The 21,328-nt window shown below is 35.1% G+C and overlaps 4 protein-coding genes across 7 annotated transcripts in view; 2 read left to right on the forward strand and 2 right to left on the reverse strand.

Annotated features, from left to right (window-relative positions):
- LOC139757252 (lipase maturation factor 1-like) overlaps positions 1 to 1,219 on the reverse strand; it is a 39,757-nt gene extending 38,538 nt beyond the window's left edge. The window contains exon 1 of the mRNA XM_071677551.1: positions 1,083 to 1,219. The gene's annotated coding sequence lies outside the window, so the exon portion shown is untranslated. The remainder of the gene's footprint in view (positions 1 to 1,082) is intronic.
- A 159-nt stretch (positions 1,220 to 1,378) lies between these two features.
- LOC139757257 (tRNA-uridine aminocarboxypropyltransferase 1) lies at positions 1,379 to 5,969 on the forward strand. 4 transcript variants are annotated; one of them, XM_071677568.1, is made up of 5 exons: positions 1,379 to 1,435; positions 1,770 to 2,170; positions 2,885 to 3,025; positions 3,926 to 4,121; positions 5,256 to 5,969. In XM_071677568.1, the coding sequence occupies exons 2-5, from the start codon at positions 1,808 to 1,810 to the stop codon at positions 5,498 to 5,500; spliced, it is 945 nt and encodes a 314-aa protein (XP_071533669.1). In that variant the 5' UTR covers positions 1,379 to 1,435; positions 1,770 to 1,807; the 3' UTR covers positions 5,501 to 5,969. The 4 variants fall into 4 exon arrangements, with proteins under 4 accessions (XP_071533669.1, XP_071533670.1, XP_071533672.1 ...); XM_071677569.1 differs by having other exon boundaries at positions 1,417 to 1,497; XM_071677571.1 differs by having other exon boundaries at positions 1,419 to 1,439.
- Positions 5,970 to 6,639: 670 nt separating this feature from the next.
- Positions 6,640 to 16,926, reverse strand: LOC139757258 (uncharacterized). Its single transcript, XM_071677572.1, has 4 exons — positions 16,568 to 16,926; positions 15,103 to 15,203; positions 13,491 to 13,653; positions 6,640 to 10,692 (listed from the first exon to the last, which is right to left on the reverse strand). Exons 1-4 carry the CDS (start codon positions 16,616 to 16,618, stop codon positions 10,660 to 10,662), a joined length of 348 nt encoding a protein of 115 aa, XP_071533673.1. The 5' UTR covers positions 16,619 to 16,926; the 3' UTR covers positions 6,640 to 10,659.
- A 371-nt stretch (positions 16,927 to 17,297) lies between these two features.
- LOC139757259 (cysteine-rich PDZ-binding protein) lies at positions 17,298 to 21,113 on the forward strand. The gene is made up of 3 exons (XM_071677573.1): positions 17,298 to 17,452; positions 18,785 to 18,901; positions 20,550 to 21,113. Exons 1-3 carry the CDS (start codon positions 17,417 to 17,419, stop codon positions 20,697 to 20,699), a joined length of 303 nt encoding a protein of 100 aa, XP_071533674.1. The 5' UTR covers positions 17,298 to 17,416; the 3' UTR covers positions 20,700 to 21,113.
- Positions 21,114 to 21,328: the final 215 nt, after the last annotated feature.

Below are 21,328 nucleotides of genomic sequence, written 5' to 3' on the forward strand. Positions count from 1 at the left end.
TGGTTATCTTTCATTAATGACTTCCTGATCTAGAAATCGTTTCCACAACCAAGGTGACTCCATACCAATCTTTTTACAAACCAATTTCGTTCTTGCCACGTTTTTCGTTGCGTTGATGCTCTCGCCAGAACTGTCTAAATACCATATTTTTGTATCTATAACAGCAAATGTAAAATGCAATTATCATACCCATGACTGAAAAAGTATCCAAACTTCGTTTAAGCTCTAATTAGGGTATAAGAATTTCATATATGGTATCTACAATGACGGGTTTCTTTATATCATAAGCGTTTGTGTTGCTTCTTAATTGATGAAGGTCTTAGGGAATGTTTCTTCTTAGTTACTGATATTTGATGTGATATAATTAGATTTCTCAACAGTCTGCTTAATAGACGTAGCCGCAGCACTTGACTGTCCTGCGTCAACTTTCTCTCATACACACACACACACACACATAACCCAGACCCCTTAAATCAAGTACACAAAAAACTAAATATATTATGTGTGGCATACCGTTCAGGATAGACAGGTTATTTTTTAGCGTTTACAAACACGCTTCATCCACACCTTAGTTTGTTTTCTTTTAGAGGAAAAAAACTTTCTACTGTTTCTTAGTTTTATATCATTCTCGTGCGTTCTTTAATTTCATAAGAAAGAAATAGTTCATGCTGACAACACAATGTATGCCGATGTTGGGAGACAGACCTGGCGAGTCCTAAGAAATAACCTATTTTCTTTGGCTGCGAATCTTTCCAAATTACTCCAAACAAGTGAACACAATTAAGGAAATTCAGATGACATACAATGTGTTATTCTCATATATTTAGGCACAGTTCATTGTTTTGTTGCATCTGACGTTAATGGATAGCAGGCACTATTTTCAAATTCGGGATAATTACATCGCTTGTGGTATATTACGCAATGGGTACCCTCTGATTACTACATGATCAAGCAATGTAAGGCTTTGTTAAATCTGGTCTGGTGTCAATACTGTTTTTGTATTGCAGTTTAGCGAAACCTGTCTGTTGTAACTATCTTCTGAAACTTGGTGGTCACCTTAACAACTACGAATCGATACTTACCACATGATATCCTGCCTTACATGTGATGGTATATATACACTGTCACATAATATCCTGCTTTACATGCGATGATATAAATACATTCGGCAGTGATAGCAATTAGCGATCACCTTTCATCCGACATTTCAGTCCCGATAACATTCGAAAATGGCATGTGAATATATATTTTTCTTTTTGATAAGGTAATTTGTTTTTTTGTAAGTAAGGTACCTCTGGTTAATTTAGAAAAAAATCGAGTAATGGTTGGAAGGAAACTTAAGTAATATAAACTATTATCTGTTTTTTTCATTTTTCAACAACTTCTCGCAACCATAAACATAAACAAACAGTAAAAGGATCTCTGTGCTGCAGTGGTAGGTACATGATGCATGATCGATGTGGAACAACAATTTCTCCACAACACCTTTACGATTTAGTAACGTATTAAGGATTAAGAGTTTGCTGTATTCAGTTGATTTTACATGTCCATGATCAGTACCTTACCTTATTGTCTTGCCTAAGGATCCCCATCCTTGATTATACGCAAAATAGATGTTTGTAGTTTATCAGTCTCATCCTGCCTACTCATGAGGACTTACGAGGAATGATTTTGCCATGAATATTATTTAATGCTTCTCTTTTTGAAGTTTTCATCCTTATTATGATGTTCACAGAATGCACCTTTAACCTTTCTTTTTTCTTTTCCAGCTGGATAGAAAGAATTAAGATTTTTTCTAAAGTAAGTCATGCAGCTTGGGGTTCTCCATGAGAATGAAGACAAGACTATTTGTCATAGGAACCGAAGCCAAGAACTTCAGAGGTCATCATCTTGTACCATGTTAACAAATAGTAATGAAACTATGAATAAAGAAACAAAAGATGAAAAAATTATTGATCTTCGAAAGTTAAACTCTTACCAAGTCAAAGTTATGAAACCATCAAGGAATTTAGAGAATTCATTTTCTAACATGAAAATTAGTGATTCTAGTTTTCTGAACTCTTTAGATGGAAGAAGTGCTTGCCTAAAGTGTGGAAAATCAAGAAAATATTTCTGCTATACATGCTACATCCCTCTACCTAGTATTGCTGACAAGATTCCAAAGCTGAGGGTAGGTTACAGTTCCAGAGTTCTTAGAATCATTGATGTGATGCTCCTGTTGAATTAGTGCATGTTTGAGACAGTCTGGTGTTACCTGACTCCACCTGCTTGATATTACAATGCAAGTGAAAGGTCTCATTTGGCAAAGTTATATTGTCATCCCTTGGTGAAACAGAGCACTGAACAGTCTCGTCAAAGAATTTCATACTTCATAGAATTTCATCCCGTCCCTGCTGCTGAGTGTAGCACAGCCTTGGAGCTCTAGGAGTCCATTTTAAAAATGGGTCCTGGGTTGATTATAAATAATTAAAGAGGTAGGGGAATTTGGTTGATGTGAACATTATGGTGTCCATTGATGTGCACCACTGTCATCTATGCTTGTTTTTTACATGCCTTGCATTTTGAGGATTAACGTGGTCTTATGGTTATACAGCAGACAGTTTTTGTGTGGCAGCCCATAACTTATAAGTAATTACATGGGCATGAATACTGTAAAATATAGCTCAAATCTAAAAGGTAATTTATACTAGTTATGAAAGTATTGTATTTCATTTATGAAAGACATCAAAGATAAATTAAACCATTTGGTTATAGTAATATGGCAAAACTTTCTAAGCACTTTGAGATAAACATAAATATTTTTATACAGAGCTCATATATTGCAGGCAAATAGAAACTTTGCAGATATTTTAGAATAAAAGTTAAAAAAAAGTCTTTTTAACAGCTACCCTGTCAAATTGATATCATCAAACATCCAAGAGAGATAGATGGCAAGAGTACAGCAGTCCATGCAGCAGTAATAGCACCTGATGATGTTAACATCTACACTTTTCCAAACTTGCCTGACTACTCACTGGAGGAGAATGTTAGTATAAAAACATTATGGGACAGTATCATGATTTTAGATTAGTAGTAAACATAAAGGTAATTGTAACCCTCAAACCCCTTTCAGATTCAGAGAAAAATGTTTTTATTCTAAACTGATAAACCACATAATAAGTTTAGCCTTGTAAAATCAATGGAGAGGCCACTGTACCATCATTGTTTTCAAACTTTAGATGAAAGTAGACATTTTTGCTATCAAACTTGTTTTAAATTTTTTGTACCATTTATATTGATTGAATGATCATTATATTGCTTTTATTCTATTATAATCAATATAATTAATACATATATTTTATCAGTAACACTTTTACAGATATTTCATGAAAGATGTTTTTATTCTTAACAGATTAACTATAAAAGTAAATTTAGCCATGTAAATCCATGAACAAGCCATTGCACCATAAATTTAGATAACAGTGGACATTGTTGCAACCATATATATCTTACAATTTATCCCATGCACAGTGCGGAAAAAAAAATTTCAGCCTCCCCATACGTTTTCAAAAGCAATTTCACATTTGGTTTGGACATGATTGATGTCCTTATATGTAGTACTGCTCTCACTTCTGGGTTGGGTCTAGCTCTGCATCCTTACTAGAAAGAGTTGAATCGAAAGTGGTGACTTATGTTCTCTCCCAGGCCTCAAAACTTAACGTATTTACCCTACACTGCAGTGTTGGTTCACATTCCCTCCTCTATAGGTATTACTTTGATTTTTGCTCCTGAGAGCTGGTTGTGCTTGTGTACCCCTGCCATTAGCTAGACCATGCAATACTTGGCAGTCTGCTGCATCAAATGAGTATTGTATGGTTGTTGGCTACCCATATCAGTTCTTAAATGAAAGAAAAAAAATATTCTAATTTTCTCTATGCTTCCTCAGATACTACTCATATTCCCAGACAAAGATGCCATACACCTTGAGGACTTGTGGTCACACCTTGATAGCCAGACTACAAGGAGAGTTAGAGAACCTCAGGCAAAACGCACCAAACCACTGATCCCATTTACAAAAGCAGTATTTATTGACTGTACATGGAATCAGACAAGGAGGATCTATAATGATGAAAGAATTAAAGGTAGTGTAGTAACCCTTACATATTCATTACATAGTTTCTTTGTACAGCAGAGTATCCAAAGTAGAATTTGCTCCAAGAATTGAGATCATAGCACACTTACCAGCCCTATTCTGTTGTTCCCTTCATGTATATGTTCACTTTGAGTATCCACTGTACTTCACCTAAGGAAGAGGATTTATAGTGGTGGATCTTCCTCTCCACATTCTTTTGCAGTAACAGTTGTTATTTCTGTCTGTATTTAAGAGTTGAGATATGACAGATCCTTACGATTTAATGTGTACATTGATAATCAAGTCCAGTATACCCATTTACACTGATGGGGAGTTGCTGATTATTTTATTTTTCCAGTGAAAGTCTTTATACTTATCAATAATTTATGCAAAAATTCTATTTCTGAAATAATGTACAGAGTCATTTCATTACATCTTTACATCTTACCTTTTGCTGCCAGGATCCCCTTTTATAGGGCTCCCAAAGCACTCCAGAAACAGGCTACATCTACTGGGTGGGACTACGGGTAAAGAAGTGTGGGGATGTAAGTACAGTATGTCTGTGGAGTGAGCACAGGACAGTAAGGAGTAAGTGGCCAGTGTCTCTTCTGTGGAACTTTTACCATGGGTATGATTGGTCTTGTGATACTTGAGTTAGTGTATATGATGTTGGAGTGATGGATAGTGTCCAGAATGCAGACAAGAAAACGTAACTTATCTATACCTGGAGAGTGCAGTTTCACATGGGTGTATATCAGGCACAGTGGAGCTTAAAACTGGGTTGATATTCACTCTGTATGGATAAAAATAATATCATCATTATAATTTCACATTTCCATACAGCTTTTCAGATGCAATTTTTGATTGGTTACTCTTCAAGAACAACACCCACACTATCATATTCCTAAAGAACTCTTGGATTTCTTATTCGAAGCACTGTCAGTCTGAAGTGGTTTTTGGTTACTCTTTGTTTAAGAGCAACATTTACTAGTAATTACCTGACTAAAGAATTCTTGGATTGCTTATTTAAAGCACTGTCAGCCCTTAAACGATCTGAAGACATCTGATACAATAACAAGCTGATAGTGATAGGTTTTCATGTTTTATCTACATATAATAGCAGAATTAATTTTCTACCATTCAGATCTTCAGTGTGTGGAGCTAACAAGAAGAGAGACACTCTTCTGGCGATATCAACGAGGGAAGCCACTGACTTACCTAGCCACCATTGAGGCTATATACTACTTTCTAGTAGATGTTCACATAAATGTCCTCAAAGCAGACTATGCAAATGAATATGATGACCTTTTATTTTTCTTTAAGTTCATGTTTGAAAAAATTCATTCCTTATATGACTCAGACACCCTACGAGCATATAAGAAAATTTAGAATGCATTAAAATCTCCATGCCTGAGAGTCTGGTAAAATCTAATGCTCAAAAGTAATAACTTGATTGAAGAACATTTTATAAACTATTCTTATTTGCAATGGAAAGATTCCAAAAGTTTCATGTGTACAGGCAAGGGGGTTTCAGAGCTGCAAGTTAATATCAAAGACCTAACAAGGAAGATTCATTAGACTCCCTTTTTACATACATAATGGGACCATGCTTTACCCATATGGATTTCAGTACATTATCAGCTCCTCAGAGGGTACTCTGACAGCAAAACTTTCTTCATTTGCTCAAGAGCATATATTGTTTGTTAACCCTGGTCAAAATGTAATGTCCTGTAGGACCAGGGCAAAAATTCTTTTGTTTCAGAATTGAATACAAGTACATGTATTGGGATTTTAATTCTAATGCATGAAATCCACTATGTACATGAATTTAAAATAAAATACACTCATTCCAAGATTACACTGTAACAGGCCTTCTACTGTTTTCCAGTAAACCGCACTCTGATGAGCAAATTGTAAAGAAATGAAAGTCTTTTATAAATGCATGCTTGTTTTACAGTGTCTTCATATAATTAAAAGTATCACAAATATACATTTTATATAGTTTTTCTAGATGGAGCAATAAGATGGCTGTGTACAGTAGCCCAGCTGCTGTTGATGGATATAACAACTGCCCCTTACCACATTAGTGTGCATGCATGATAAAAGCCAGTATTATTTTTTTTTTTTTTTTTTACACATGTACATGCAATAAATGAAAAGTTTTATTTTCATAAATTCATGTTAACATACAACTCTACAAAAAATATGGTCAGATAATTAGCTCAAGGGAAAGTTTGGATTGGAACTGGCAAAAGATACTTTACCAATATTGTGCATAATTACAAGACATCATTCTCCAAACATTATCATTCCTTTAGGATGTATCCTCAGATTACCTCTGCTATAAACCAAATCAACCTCCCATGTTGCTTGAAGAGCACAGGTACACCCAAATTTGTAAACCTTTTATCTGTCCACCTTTTTCCTCTCCTCTCACAATTCAAAATAAATGAGAGTATAATTCTGAGATGCTGGGTATTTGAAAATGTACAGGTAACCATAACAAGTAATGTATAGGGTAAAAAATATTTATTGAGTATACTATAAACCTTTATTAAAACTCTCATATTATGTATTTGAGGATTAGCAACCAACATATCAAAAAAATACTTATATATACATGTATGCCACTTTCTGAAATCCTATTTATTTTCTACAATAAATCAGTATCTTATAAAAAATATGGACAGTATTGATATCCAAGTTGTGAAATACAACTACATTAATAAGAGGATGATGGGTCATTACACAACCATGATAATATAACTTTTCTATGGTGATGCTAGACTATAAGTTTCAAGGATCACAGAGAACTATAGATTTAATGGAACCAATAACAAACTACTACTTTTGTCAAAATAATGGACAACCCTTACAATAAAAGAAAATCCTAATTAGGATGTCTGTGAACACAATAATCACAATTTTCATAAAAATGCCAAAATATAATTTGGGCTTCATATAAGTTACTGAAGTGGACCCAGCCCCACATTCTGCCATGAAAAGGAAGTGGGAGGGGGTTTAAAATTTAGGCTTACATTTGTAAGTCTAACCAGTCATTCACATTTCAATGTTAGGTAATATGTGTGTATAAAAGAAAATCAGAAATACATGTAATTTTGCTTTGTCTTGGTTTAGCGAGATGGTGTCACGAACTGAACTTTCACGGTGTAATCCATTGTTTGCTCTTCAAGTTCCTACTTTTAACAAGTGTTAGACAGGAGGGGAGGATTTCCAGTCCCTTTTAGTTCCCCTCTACAACATTCATAAGACACATGACTAGTATTCTTTCTCCAGCTATACAACAAAAATATTTGGTATGAAATGCCATATTCACAGCATTTGTTGACAATATGCATTTGATGCAAGAATTGATAATTTCCCATTTCTATTTGCACTATCTACTGTTTCACATAAGTACACCTTACTAGTTGGTTGTGAAGTGGTTTGAGTCAAAATGGTCTAATGCTCTGGCCAGGAAACGCTGGGAATGAATAAAGGCAGACAGTATGAATTATGTACATGTGTATATATATGTATATGTCCGTGTGTGTATATATATGTACATGTTGAGATGTATAGGTATGTATATCTGCATGTGTGGACATGTATGTATATACATGTGTATGTGGGTGGGTTGGGCCATTTCTTTCGTCTGTTTCCTTGCGCTACCTCACTAGCGCGGGAGACAGCGACAAAGCAAAATAGAAAAAAAATGAAAAAAAAATATATATATATCAGCCATAATAATAATAATATATTCATTTTATTTACTATACATAATCGCCATTTCCCACGTCAGCAAGGTAGCACCATGAAACAGATGAAAATGGCCTATCCACTCATATACACATGTATATACATAAATGCCCATATATGCACATATACATACATATAAATACACACACACACACACACACAGACATATACATATATACACATGTACATATTCATACTTGTTTGCCTTCATCCATTCCAGTTGCTATCTCGCTCCACAGGAAACAGCAATTGCCACCCCCGCCCCCTAGTAACCACAAGGAAAATGAAACACGATATATGTTTCATTTTCCTCATGGTTATCAACAAATACTAGATCACGTGCATCACTGTGATCTCTTGTAAAATTATATCTATGTCTGCTCTTGACGCTACCTCGCTAATGTGGGAAATGATGAATAGGTATGAAAAAAAATATATAGCTTTTATGGTCAACTGCCTTTCTTGCCATAGCGAGTTACTATCAGGAATAATATGTACAACAATCTCACTTGCACACATCCACTCTCTACCTATTATAAAAATGTAACGAAACAAGAAACTACCATCCAAAGTCTGTCCCCACACATTATTTCAGCCCATCACTTCCCATATATCACAATAATCAAATTCATTCTCTCCCATGCAAACCTCATATTCTCCTGAATGTTCAAGCCTTGATATTGCAAAGCCTCCTATACTCAATCCTTCCATCTTCTCAGTCTCCCCTTTACCACTGCAATTTCCACTCATGACTTGTAAATCCTTCTAATCAGTCTTTCTTTATTATCCTTTCCATATATGTAAGTGTTAGTGGACTTTGTCTGCTGAGGAGTTTTTAACAAGAGAGTAAGGGGTGTTTGAGTAAAAGGTGGGTAAGCAGCATGGTTGTGTGATGTCCTAATAGTTGTTTAATCAGACTATGCATGGGTTGGTGAGGGAGGTGGGTGAATGTGAGGGTCTTGGAGAGAGCGGCAAGTCTACAGTCTATCACAGGGAGACTGGCCAGTCAGTTTATGTTTGCTGATGATATGACACTTGTAGAATGTTCAAGTGAGAAACTGCAGCAGTTGGTGTCTGAGTTTGGGAGTGTGTGTGAAAGGAGGAAATTAGTGTAAATATGAATGAAAGCAACTATATTAACAGCTTTAGCAGTGAGTCTGAATAGAGAGAACTTGGGGGAAGTGGAGCACTTTAGAAAACTAGGAGTGGATATGGAAGCGAATGGAACCATGGAAGGAAAAGTATAGACGAATGTAAAATTATATACACAGAAAAATTCATGAGGCTACAAAAATTCTATTAAAGAAAATTGATTATATTGTCATTTACAAGATTTCAGTTTGCTAACAGCTCCAAAACTGGAGATCCATCAGCATACATGAAACCCTGAATTCATCCCCCAAAAATATAAGCATTTTTAAGAGAAAAATAATATACTTGTATCCATACAGTGATACCTTAAACTGCATGAAAACACTTAGTGCTGGACTTTCCTGTTTAACATTTACAAGTAAAAATCCTCATGTTCATCATGTAAAGAAATCACTTTTAAATATTAAAAATTCCTTGAAATTCAATGTGTATATAATGTCTGAAATTCAAACCCTTGAAATGGGAAAACATGAATGTCCAATACAAATAAAGCTTTTGCACATTATAAGGAACCTATAGACACCCTTCACTGCATCAAAGATGCAACTCATAAACACGGAAAAAACGAGCATGAAACTATTGTCAAAACAGATAACTAAACCTTAACAAATGGGTCTAAATACTCTTAAGCTGAATGTCGTGTCACAAGAACCATTTTTTTTTCTTTAGCAGACTGTAAACGCTATCATATCTGACACCAAAACAGCCCAAAAAATACTTCTAGGATGTACTTGCTCATGAAATGACTGGAAGAAAATATTTAACATCCAACACAAACTATGCATAAATGAGCCATACCACTTCACATTTCTTTAATGATTTTTAAGAAGTTTTAATACAAAAATGTTATTTAAAATAAAATTATACATCTCACCTGGTGTTCTTTCATATTTCTTTACTAATTCCAGTGAAGGGCAAATTACACTCATTAAAGTTAAGCACAACTTAATGCTTTTTAAGCTTTGGTTATTTTTGAATACAATTTACAGTACGGTTTTCAATACATACTACAAAGTAAATCTTCAAAGCACACTTCATATGTTACCAGTTAATCAGTAATAAAACAGTACTTATTTAGAATACACAATATGGCAAAAGGACCATAAAGATTATCAAAATCATTCATTTCATAATTTATGCTAGTTTACTACTATATAATTCTAATTTCATAAATGGACATTAATAAATGGTAGTGATGTAGCAGTGCTAATGATACAAAGATCAATGTTAATACAATCTGAAAATTAATTTCTTACTCTAATAACCACATAAATATGCTATCAATTCCAATGGACATCTCCCCAACAACTTTCAGATAATTTGTCAATGTGTTTATTTGCCCCTTACACAAATTTAATTCAAAACCAATACATTAGTATATTTCAAATAAACAATGAATATTTTACTGCAAAATTCATATCGCAATTCTCCAATCATCCACTTTCGTATCATTACAAGGAATAACCAAATATATTGTGTTAATGTAACATTTTACATATTGTTCATACCATATGCCATGTTTCATAATCAAAATAATTTTATCCCTTTGAACTTACTTTTTTCTGGCACATTCTGTTAGTGCTCAAGTGAGGTACTGCTGAGATCATCTAGGAAGACCAATTTTACTCCACTGGAATCTACAGGTCAGGCTTCACAGCATCTTCAGTTATCTGGTAGAAGTGAAGATCTTATGAGGCAAAATTTTAATAATGCATAACATCTATCAATATATTATCATTCATTATTATACCTGATCGTTGTTTCCCGTGTCAGCAAGGAAGCCCCAGGAAACAGAAGAAGAATGGCCCATTCACTCATATACACACATATATATACATTCATGTGCATATACATATCAACATATACATATCTACACATGTACATATTCATACTTTCTTGCCTTCATCCATTCTGGCGCTACCCCACTCCACAAGAACACAGACAAAACAGGCCACATTCATTCACACTCAGCCTCTTGCCATCATGTGTAATGCAATGAAACCACAGTTCCCTATCTACATTCAAGCCCCACAGAGCTTTCCATGGTTTACCCCAGATATTTCACATGCCCTGGTTCAGTCCATTGACAGCACATCGACCCGTTACCACATCGTTCCAATTCACTCTATTCCTTGCACAACTCTCACCCTACTGTATGTTCAGGCCCCGATTTCTCAAAATTTCTATTCAGTCCATCCCTCCACTTCCAATTAGTGAAAACATAACGAACATATAATATACATTATGAACTTTCATACATACATATTTGCCATTTCCCGCATCAGCGAGGTAACGTTAACAACAAAGGACTGAGCCTAAGAGGGAAAATCCTCACTTGGCCCCCTTCTCTGTTCCTTCTTTTGGAAAAATAAAAACTGGAGGGAAAGACTTCCACCCCCCCATTCCCTCCCATTTCAGTCACCTTTTACGACATGCAGGGAATATGTGGGAAGTATTCTTTCTCCCTTATCCCCAAGGATACACTATGAAATATGAATAATAATTTCTAACAAGAGATCTTCCAATGTATGTTCAAGTATGCTGGAACACATCTACAAATATCACCTTTTCTTTTCAAAAAGACCAACAAGGTATGAGCAAAATATGTCCTAATCATTGCCATCTAAAGTGAGAGGAAAACAGGGTATGAAACAGAGACATATATGTAGCTCTATGAGGATGAGAGGTCATAGGAAAAGGGGGAAGAGGAAAGAAAGACGAGAATTCCAGAGCTTTCCTATCCGAGTGAAGAAGGAATTACCAGTACGGTCAATCTTAGTGTGACTTGCCTCCACACAGGTGTTATGGGAAGAATCTGCCAGATGTGAGTTACGGGTCCGAGCCTTACATTAATTAACTTCAAAGGACCTTTAACTTAAAGATTACCAGCACTGACAATTCTCAAAGCATATCTCTCTAATTACAGTACCATTTTCTTTCCCACACTATTCAAGTTCAGGATTTGTGCATGTCTCTTGTTAAGGGAAATCAGCTTCTGCCAACTTGGGATAGAAAGAAGTGTAGAGCATATGAGGGTGCAGTACAGATAAGGGTGTAATGAAGATGAGAATACAGCAAAGATGAGGGTGTAATGAAGTTAAGCATGTACTGAAGAAGAGGGTATAGTGAACCTAAGGGTAAACTGAGGGTGTAGTGAACCTAAGCGTAAGTTAAAGATGACTGTGTCATGATCCTAAAGGTAAATTGAAGATGAAGGTGTGGTAAAAAGATATGATCCGAAGATGGATTTTGATCTGAGTGCAGTGATGAAATGTATAATGAACACAGGTATAGTGATTATAAGGAGTGCAGTGAAAATAAGGGTGTCATACATATAAGGCTGTAGCAGAGATGAGCGTACTGAAGATGGGGGTAGTAAAGATGAAGGGATAATGTAAATGGGGGGCAGTGAAGATAAAAGCATTGTGAAGTAGGGTATAGTAAAGATGAAGGTGGCCTTTGAACTGACCCTCACAATGCTCCAAAATTATTCACATCAAGGTGGGCCTAACAAGATAATACATACAATTACTCAACAGATGCATCAAAAGCAGAAGCAAAAGTTCAAAGGACTACCTCTTAGCTCAAAATTCAGACCAAATGACAATCTTATGGCTATTTTCTGACTTTTTGGGCTAAAACTTCTAATTATGCAAACTTTTCAAAATTCTTCAAATCTTTGTAAGTCTGAACAAACTAGGGCTACATCTCACTAAATTTCACAAAAATGAATTCCTAAAAACAAAATTAGAGATATATGGCTGTGAATTCTGAGATATGAGTAACCAAAATAAAGGAAAACAGGTTTCTCCTGCATCTCTTAAGGGGAGAGAGAGAGAGAGAGAGAGAGAGAGAGAGAGAGAGAGAGAGAGAGAGAGAGAGAGAGAGATGGGGGGGGAGAAGAGAAGAGAGAGAAAAGAAGAGAAGAGAGAGAAAAGAGAAGAGAAAGAGAGAGAGAGAGAGAGAGAGAGAGAGAGAGAGAGAGAGAGAGAGAGAGAGAGAGAGAGAGAGAGAGGAGAAGAGAAGAGAGAGAGAGGAAGAGGAGAGAGAGAGAGAGAGAGAGAGAGAGAGAGAGAGAGAGAGAGAGAGAGAGAGAAGAGAAAGAAGAGAAGAGAGAGAAAAACAAATATATGAAAAAGCCAGATCTGGTTATGGCTTCCACAGACTTAAAAGATTTATAACTTTTCACAGACAGATTTATGAGATACTAATCCATATGGGTTGGGCCATTCTTTCGTCTGTTTCCTTGCGCTACATCACTAACGTGGGAGACAGCGACAAAGTATAATTCCATTTTTGAATGAAAAAATACTGAATAACCATGCTAATATTAATAATCTACAGCAGCAATTCTTCACCAGCCTTTCTTAAATCTAATATAAAGAAATATCACAAATGCATTATCTATCTCCAGAGGATTGCTCATGTTACAGAAAATGAGCTTTAATGATATAAAATATTGGTGTACCTGGAAAAGAGGATCCTGACTGGAGATGTGCGTTGGAAGTGAGGTGTAAGCTGGATTGGTTGGAAAAGGGGGTCCACTGCCTTCACTGCTCCATCGTCTGTAGTAGTATCGGAAAAGACCACCACAAGCAGACAGCAATAACACCAAGAACACTACACCAACCCTAAGGAGAAAACAGGCTTTTAATTCAACTTGGTTCTGACTAGTCCCAAAACCAACCTACTATAATGAAATCCTTAATTAACTGATATTTTGGGGAAAACTGAAGAGTCGAAGGAGGCTGAATCATTACAATTTCCTTTCATCAATAAATTTTGGTTTGAACATTAAATAAATTACGAAAAGATTCTGAAACATATAATCAAAATCATAATTATGCACTCACCAGTATATATATATATATAGCTGTGGTTTCGGTGCATTATACATGACAGCTAGAGACTGAGTATGAACGAATGTGGCCTTTGTTTTCTTTTCCTAGCGCTACCTCGTGAGCATGCAGGGGGAGGGGGTTGTCTTTTCATGTGTGGCGGGGTGGCAATGGGAATGAATAAAGGCAGCAAGTATGAATTATGTACATGTGTGTATATGTATATGTCTGTGTATGTATGTATATGTATACGCTGAAATGTATAGGTATGTATGTGTGCTTGTGGATGTGTATGTATATACATGTGTATGTGGATGGGTTGGGCCATTCTTTTGTCTGTTTCCTTGCACTACCTCGCTAACGCGGGAGACAGCGACAAAGTATAATAAATACAAATGTATATATATGTTGAAATGTATAGGTATGTATATGTGCATGTGTGGGCATGTATGTATATACGTGTATATGCGGGTGGGTTGGGCCATTCTTTCATCTGTGTCCTTGCGCTACCTCACTAGCGCGAAAGACAGAGACAAAGTATGATAAATATATATATATATATATATATATATATATATATATATATATATATATATATATATATATATTTTTTCAAACTATTCGCCATTTCCCACGTTAGCGAGGTAGCGTTAAGAACAGAGGGCTGGGCCTTTGAGGATATATGTGTCGGAGGTGGAGGGAACGAGGAGAAGAGGGAGACCAAATTGGAGGTGGAAAGATGGAGTGAAAAAGATTTTGTGTGATCGGGGCCTGAACATGCAGGAGGGTGAAAGGAGGGCAAGGAATAGAGTGAATTGGAGCGATGTGGTATACCGGGGTTGACGTGCTGTCAGTGGATTGAATCAAGGCATGTGAAGCGTCTGGGGTAAACCATGGAAAGCTGTGTAGGTATGTATATTTGCGTGTGTGGACGTATGTATATACATGTGTATGGGGGGGGGTTGGGCCACTTCTTTCGTCTGTTTCCTTGCGCTACCTCGCAAACGCGGGAGACAGCGACAAAAAAAAGAATATATATATATATATATATATATATATATATATATATATATATATATATATATATATATATATCCAGTTTATATAGACCTTCACTAATATCAGTGTTACAATTCTTTGTGAACCCTACCGCTTGGTAAAAATGCAAAAGACATTGGGCAGTAATTATGATGAAAATGTGCAGAATTTTTATTTTCCAAAGAGAAAATAAGTTATACTCACCAAAAGTACCAGAGGCTGTATACATAATCACAACATTGATTATCCCCACAGCAGTATTGTTCACTACCACAAAGGTCCCATTCACAGTAGTGACCAGCAACCTGTTACAAAAGAATTTTGCAGTTAGGATACAATTATGCACTGAATCCCACACAATCTATTTTCCATAATGGCTATCCTATCACCAGTAACTATGATATGTATAGTAGGCATTGTAAATAAAATGTTCTCTTAAAAGTTCTTTCACAGTAAAACTGCCAACCTAATCTGTGATGATCTTTCAAATAGGCATGGAAGCCTCTCTCAATTTTAGCATGTACAATATCATTTTAAGACATGAGTGTGGACTGCTAGGGAAATCTTGTATGGTTTCCATATGTTCTCTTAATTTTCAACAATTGCATTACTTAATTCTGTTTCACTTAACTCCATATGTTCCCGCACAGTTATACTATAACCTAAGCACCTTATTCATTAAAATAAAATTTTCTGAATCATGCGACTCCTATTGTATTCTAAATCTGCTACTTTTCTTGTATTTTTCAAACAATGCACTAGCTTTGCAAACATAACTGATCTATCCTAAAAGCTAATAACAAAGTAAGGCTATTCTAGATGATTATAAAACTATTTCTTTGTGATTCATTACAGAAAATATGTTTCATATTCAGTGCAGTAGTGATGTATAAATATAAATTACCACCATTCTATTAACTTATGTACATACCATCTCTTTAGTAAGACACATCCAACGTCACATGTAAAACTTCATTTTCACATCTTCATTAAAATCTTTAATGAAACAAATGACAAGCCCAGCAGTAGCATATTATACTGTTCATTAATACTATTCATTAATAATGAACAAAAGTTAGGACATGGTTGACAGGTCGATATCTATATGGAATTGGTTTGACAATGAGATTAATGCCTCTGATAAATCTGTGATTGTCACATCTCTAGAACTGGAGTTACTTCCTCACACTAATGACTATTACTTTCTACTTCCTCTAGTCTACGTGACATTTGACAACCTTTTACACAACAGCTGCCATCTTGGATCTGGCTTACAAAGACAATGAAAGCCAAAGATTCTGCCTCATTTTGTGCGATTGATTCACCATCAACTCCTGAAGCAGAACAATGTTCAGCTGCTGTATATCCACTGATATGACTGAAGTACAAATCCACGCGTTACTAAAGCAATTAACCCCATGCTTAGTGCTCTCCATGGACATCAATAAGGTAGATTTTGTTAAAATCTTTCCACTACTGGGATTTTTCCAGTGTCAAGTCTACAATAACTTCATCTGCTAATGCATGTTATCAAGCCCCCAAGCCACTATTCAGAGGAAAAATGTAAATAAAGATTCCAAAACAAACCTACAAAGACCTTGAAAGGACTTTTACAAGATCTGCAGGACATGCGAAGAAAGCAAGACACACATTCTACACCAAAACTTACCTTTTCGGTCAAACAAAGGAATGCCAAATACTTGAGTAATGACAAAGCCATCCTTGTGACAGGGAGCCTTGTCAATTATTCTTAGAACAGGACATTGTCAACTGCTGCCTCAGTGTTTACTTCCTAGTAGCTACGCGGCAGATGGCTATTTTTTTCTCCAGAGCGAACAACCACCTGAGGCAACCAACTGCCCTCTTTTATGTAATTAAATGCCGTATGAAAACGTACATATGAAAAACTTATCGCTATCAAGTTACATAAGATTAAGTAAATATTTCTCTATAACAGGAATGAGGTTTACGTCATCAACATCTAAGCCAAAGAGTCAATGATAATAATAGATGAACTGTAATACAGTTCAGGTTGGGTCAGGTTCATTGAGGCTTTCCCTAATGGCCTATAATGACAGATATTAATCATCGATGAAGTGTGAGTTCATTGGTGCATGATATAATTCCTAGTGGGAAAAAAAATGTTTTGCTCTATATACTGAAAAGTGTTATTGAAAATAAAAATAGGAATGAACAGATTTGTGAAACTTATCCTAAATGCCTATATGAAGGAGAAATGTAAGAATTTACTTTCAAGATAATTAAACTCTACTCGACGTACTATTTCATAAATCTTTGCATTAACTTGATAGAATCAGTAAATGATGAAGGGATTATTTATTTCCAGTTATATCTACCAAAGATTTAGTGTATAGATTATGAGATTTTCTGTCCATTTATATATCTATTAACTATTTAAGTGGAGCTCGAACGTATTTTTGTTTACATACGCACAGTTTACAGGGTTGGATTTTCTTTAATTCATTTTCCGTCTGTGTATTAAGTTATCACCTTCATCATGGTGTGTGAGAAGTGTCAGAAGAAACTTGGTAACGTGAGTAGTTTCTATCTCGTACATTTTAAATGTTTGATAAGGAATTATGACATAAATGGTTGTTACTTATCGAGGTCATAGGGTGGATATTTACACCTTTACAGCAACTTGAGAAACTTATAAGGTAATTTCTTGTGTGTGATAGTGTTTAATAGACTGCAAAAATCTAGTTTAGCTCCGCACTGCCAATAACTGATTCATATCAGTGATTTTCTTCTACAATGTTGTAGTGGTAAGAAAATAAAATATCTGTAGGGGAGAGTGATTTGGATAATCTTATTTTATTGTTATAAAATAAGGTGTTAGTAGTGGAGGTTATGTATATCAGGAAAAGATGGCTTTAACTAATGTGAAAGTAAGTAAAATATATGTAAAAAATATATCATAACCTATGGAAATCTGGAAAATTTCTGGTTTCAGGGCTCCAAAGAAATAACATGGATTGTGAAGACACACATGTTTTTGAACTCCTAAGGAGAATATATTTAGATCAGAGGAGCATGATCTGTAGCATTCTTTTGATCCTGTGGAAAGAAACAGTAACAGTGGAATTCGCTTTGAAGATTTCCAGTAGGAAAGGGAAACACTTCAAAATCAAATGAACATATGAAAACGTAACTTGATTATTGAAGCATGTGCTAAAGAATTCTTCCACATTATATGTACATTATATGTGAGAGATTTCAGTTCCGGGGTTTGTGTGGAACATCATGCGTGCAAGGACATAGTTGAGAGGTTCAGGATTTTATTTTCAAGAAAATAATTCAAATCAACATGAAAATCTAGGACTGGGTGGATAGTCAACAATGATGTTTATGTTTTGGATCAAATGGTCACAAATACTAAAGTTTTTTTAAGAAAGAGAGTTCACATTATATTAAACTTTGCATGCAAATGCTGTACATCAGTGAATGATTCTATAAGGAAAACGAAATGGTGTAACAGTTGACTTTAGAAAGATTAAGGATATTATGGAGAATAATCTGAGGAAAGAATGTCTTCAGGAAACAAATTATAATAATCATGAGTGGATATTTTCCATAAAAGGATATTCAGCATAAAAATGTTCCTGTTAAATTGCCATATTCAAAGTAACAAGAGCAAATTTGAATATCTAATGAAGAGGGATATCGTAATAAAGATAGAGAAAAAACATATTCTGGCCCAGAAAACAGCCATTCAAGGAAGTCCAGAAACTAGGGAACAATAACATAGGATCCACAACCTATCAAGGAGAGAAATGAGGAAGTTAAGGAAAAGTTTTCATATGTTTTAACAATTAGAATGATCTGGTTATTATTGTTGTGATCTGATTTTGTTGGTTTTCTACAGGTCATTACACCAGACACTTGGAAGGATGGTGCACGTAACACAACAGAGAGTGGTGGACGCAAAATAAATGAGAACAAGCTTCTTACCTGCAAAAGAAATAGATTCAACCCCTATACTGTAAGCATTATATACCCATAGGTTATCTATTCACTTTCCTAAAACCCAGTCTCTTTGGATTTGTTAAGAAAATCCATTGGCCTACACAGAAATGCACTAGTTTGCTTGGTTGTGGATATGGGGCTGTGGTTTCAGTCAAGTACATATGACAGCTAGAGAATGGATGTGAGCAAATGAGATCTTTTCTTTGTTTCTGGTGCTACCAATTATTACTATTATTATTATTATTATTATTATTAGTAATATTATTAATATTATTATTATTATTATTATTATTATTATTATTATTATTATTATTAACAGTTTATTGAACTAATTGTAGCCAGAGCCTGAAAATATATAGAAAAAAATAGATACATTAATGAGGAGTGCAGTTCTAAAAAGTAAGGTGCTGAACTATCATTGTACAGATACAATGGTGGAAGTTGATGTAAATTTTGGTTAAGATAGGGCTATTCTTGTAGCATGTGCTTGAATGTGTTCGGAAGGGAGTAAGAGGCCATAATTCAGGATTGTAGTTAGGTAAATAGAAATGGCTCTAAAAGAGTTGCGAAAGTACTGAAGACGATATCAATGAATACATTTTAGAAATTTTGCCATAGGTACAGATGTCATTGTTATATACAAAGAAGGCTAAAAGTGTAACATTCCTTTAGAGAATACTCCATCATTAATATTTTTGCAGTATATTCTCCCAAACTGAGACTGATTGGTGTGCAAAGGTGTTGGGATTAGGATCTCTTATGGGTTTGGGGATAAAAACCAGTTCCCACCTAAACCCAGACCATTTGCTCTGGCTGGGGACTTTTTTTTTTTTTCGAGAAATATTTACTTGCCAGTAACCCACTGAATGCTGATGTGTCATATTCAGTACAGGATGCCTCCAACAGTTGACTTGAAGTGTGCTGTATTGGTGTTTAAAAATTCTGGCCATAGGAAACAGCAGTGTAGTTATTCAAGAAGCAACTGCTGGCACCTCAAACAATGTTCCTCATTCCTCACCCATAATTTTTTAACTCACGTGCTCAATAGTAATCAATATGTTAAAGGGAATAGCACATTTTTGTGATGCTTAGGCATCAAAGAAAATATATATAGATAACATAGATTGTATATGATTTATAGATAATGAAAGGGATATTACTGGGAATTATAACACTCTTGCATAGTGAGACATATATATTAAGTCATTAATGGTGTCAAATCATATGCCTGGCAGTGCTGCAACATGACCATTTACTATATTGATAATTTCACCATACTTATAAACAGTGTGTTACTCTGTTGATGGATAGTTTTTTTCAGCAAAAAACAAACAAAAAACTTGTAATTTCGAAGAATTAATTGGAAATTCCTGTAATGAGATCACACTAAATGTCTAGACTAGCCACAGACATTATGTTAATTGCACCACTTTGATGAAATCTCCACAACCCAGAATGGCTCACACTTCCAGTTTTCCCATCCCCCAAAACAAAATGTGCAAACCAGCTTTTCATAGATTCTGGGTTAAGAGAATTCAACATTCAGAGTGTCCAGGTTTTGGAGGATACAGTTTATACTACTATGTGCTGTTAGTCTTTATCATTTTTCTCCCTGGCTGATAGTTGGAATAGTAATGTAACAATTTTCATTTTTTTCTTTTCAGACAAAGTTTGTAGAGTGTCGAATCTGCCGGACAAAAGTACACCAGGCTGGTTCCAATTTCTGTCAAGGATGTGCTTATAAGAAGGGTATTTGTGCCATGTGTGGCAAAAAAATTCTTGATACCAAAAGTTACTGTCAGTCCTCTGCGTAGAGTACCCAATTCATACCTTCCTTAGTGACAGACATGCAAATGAATTTGAATCATATAAGCTGGTTATGATTATGTATATGGCAGGTATAACTAAACACATATCTTAGTTATTCTTCTTATATGGTAATTATGATACCAAGGAGTTGAAGTTTTTCTAGATTGTCAGTATGATTAATTGTATATGAAGAATTCTGTATATCTTAAGTTTAGATGTTCCTTGAGTTGTCAATATGATTAAATTTATTTAAAGAATTCTATATTTCTTTAGTTTGATTGCTTTCGAAGGCAGCATCAGGGAAGTTTTAATAGTACTGTACTGTAGCTGATATTGAAAGATCCAGGATTTCCATAATGAGTTGGATTTTAAGAAGGAATGTTATTACCATTTCCTAGTAAAGGAGTTTTTTATATCAATGTCATTTTTTTAAATCCACAAATATTCTTCGTATCCGAAATTATGCTACAGTATATGCATTTTCCTGTAGTACTTCCACCATAACTTATTTCCAATATTTCCCAATGGGTGCACTGAGGGAGGACACAAGCACACTCTTCTTTGGTCTTTTGACCAACCACTGGCTATCCTACATATTATTTCCTTGATTATTTCCAATACACACTTTAAATCA

The sequence above is a fragment of the Panulirus ornatus genome, chromosome 25 (assembly GCF_036320965.1).
Source record: "Panulirus ornatus isolate Po-2019 chromosome 25, ASM3632096v1, whole genome shotgun sequence".
In the NCBI taxonomy this organism is placed as follows: domain Eukaryota; kingdom Metazoa; phylum Arthropoda; class Malacostraca; order Decapoda; family Palinuridae; genus Panulirus; species Panulirus ornatus.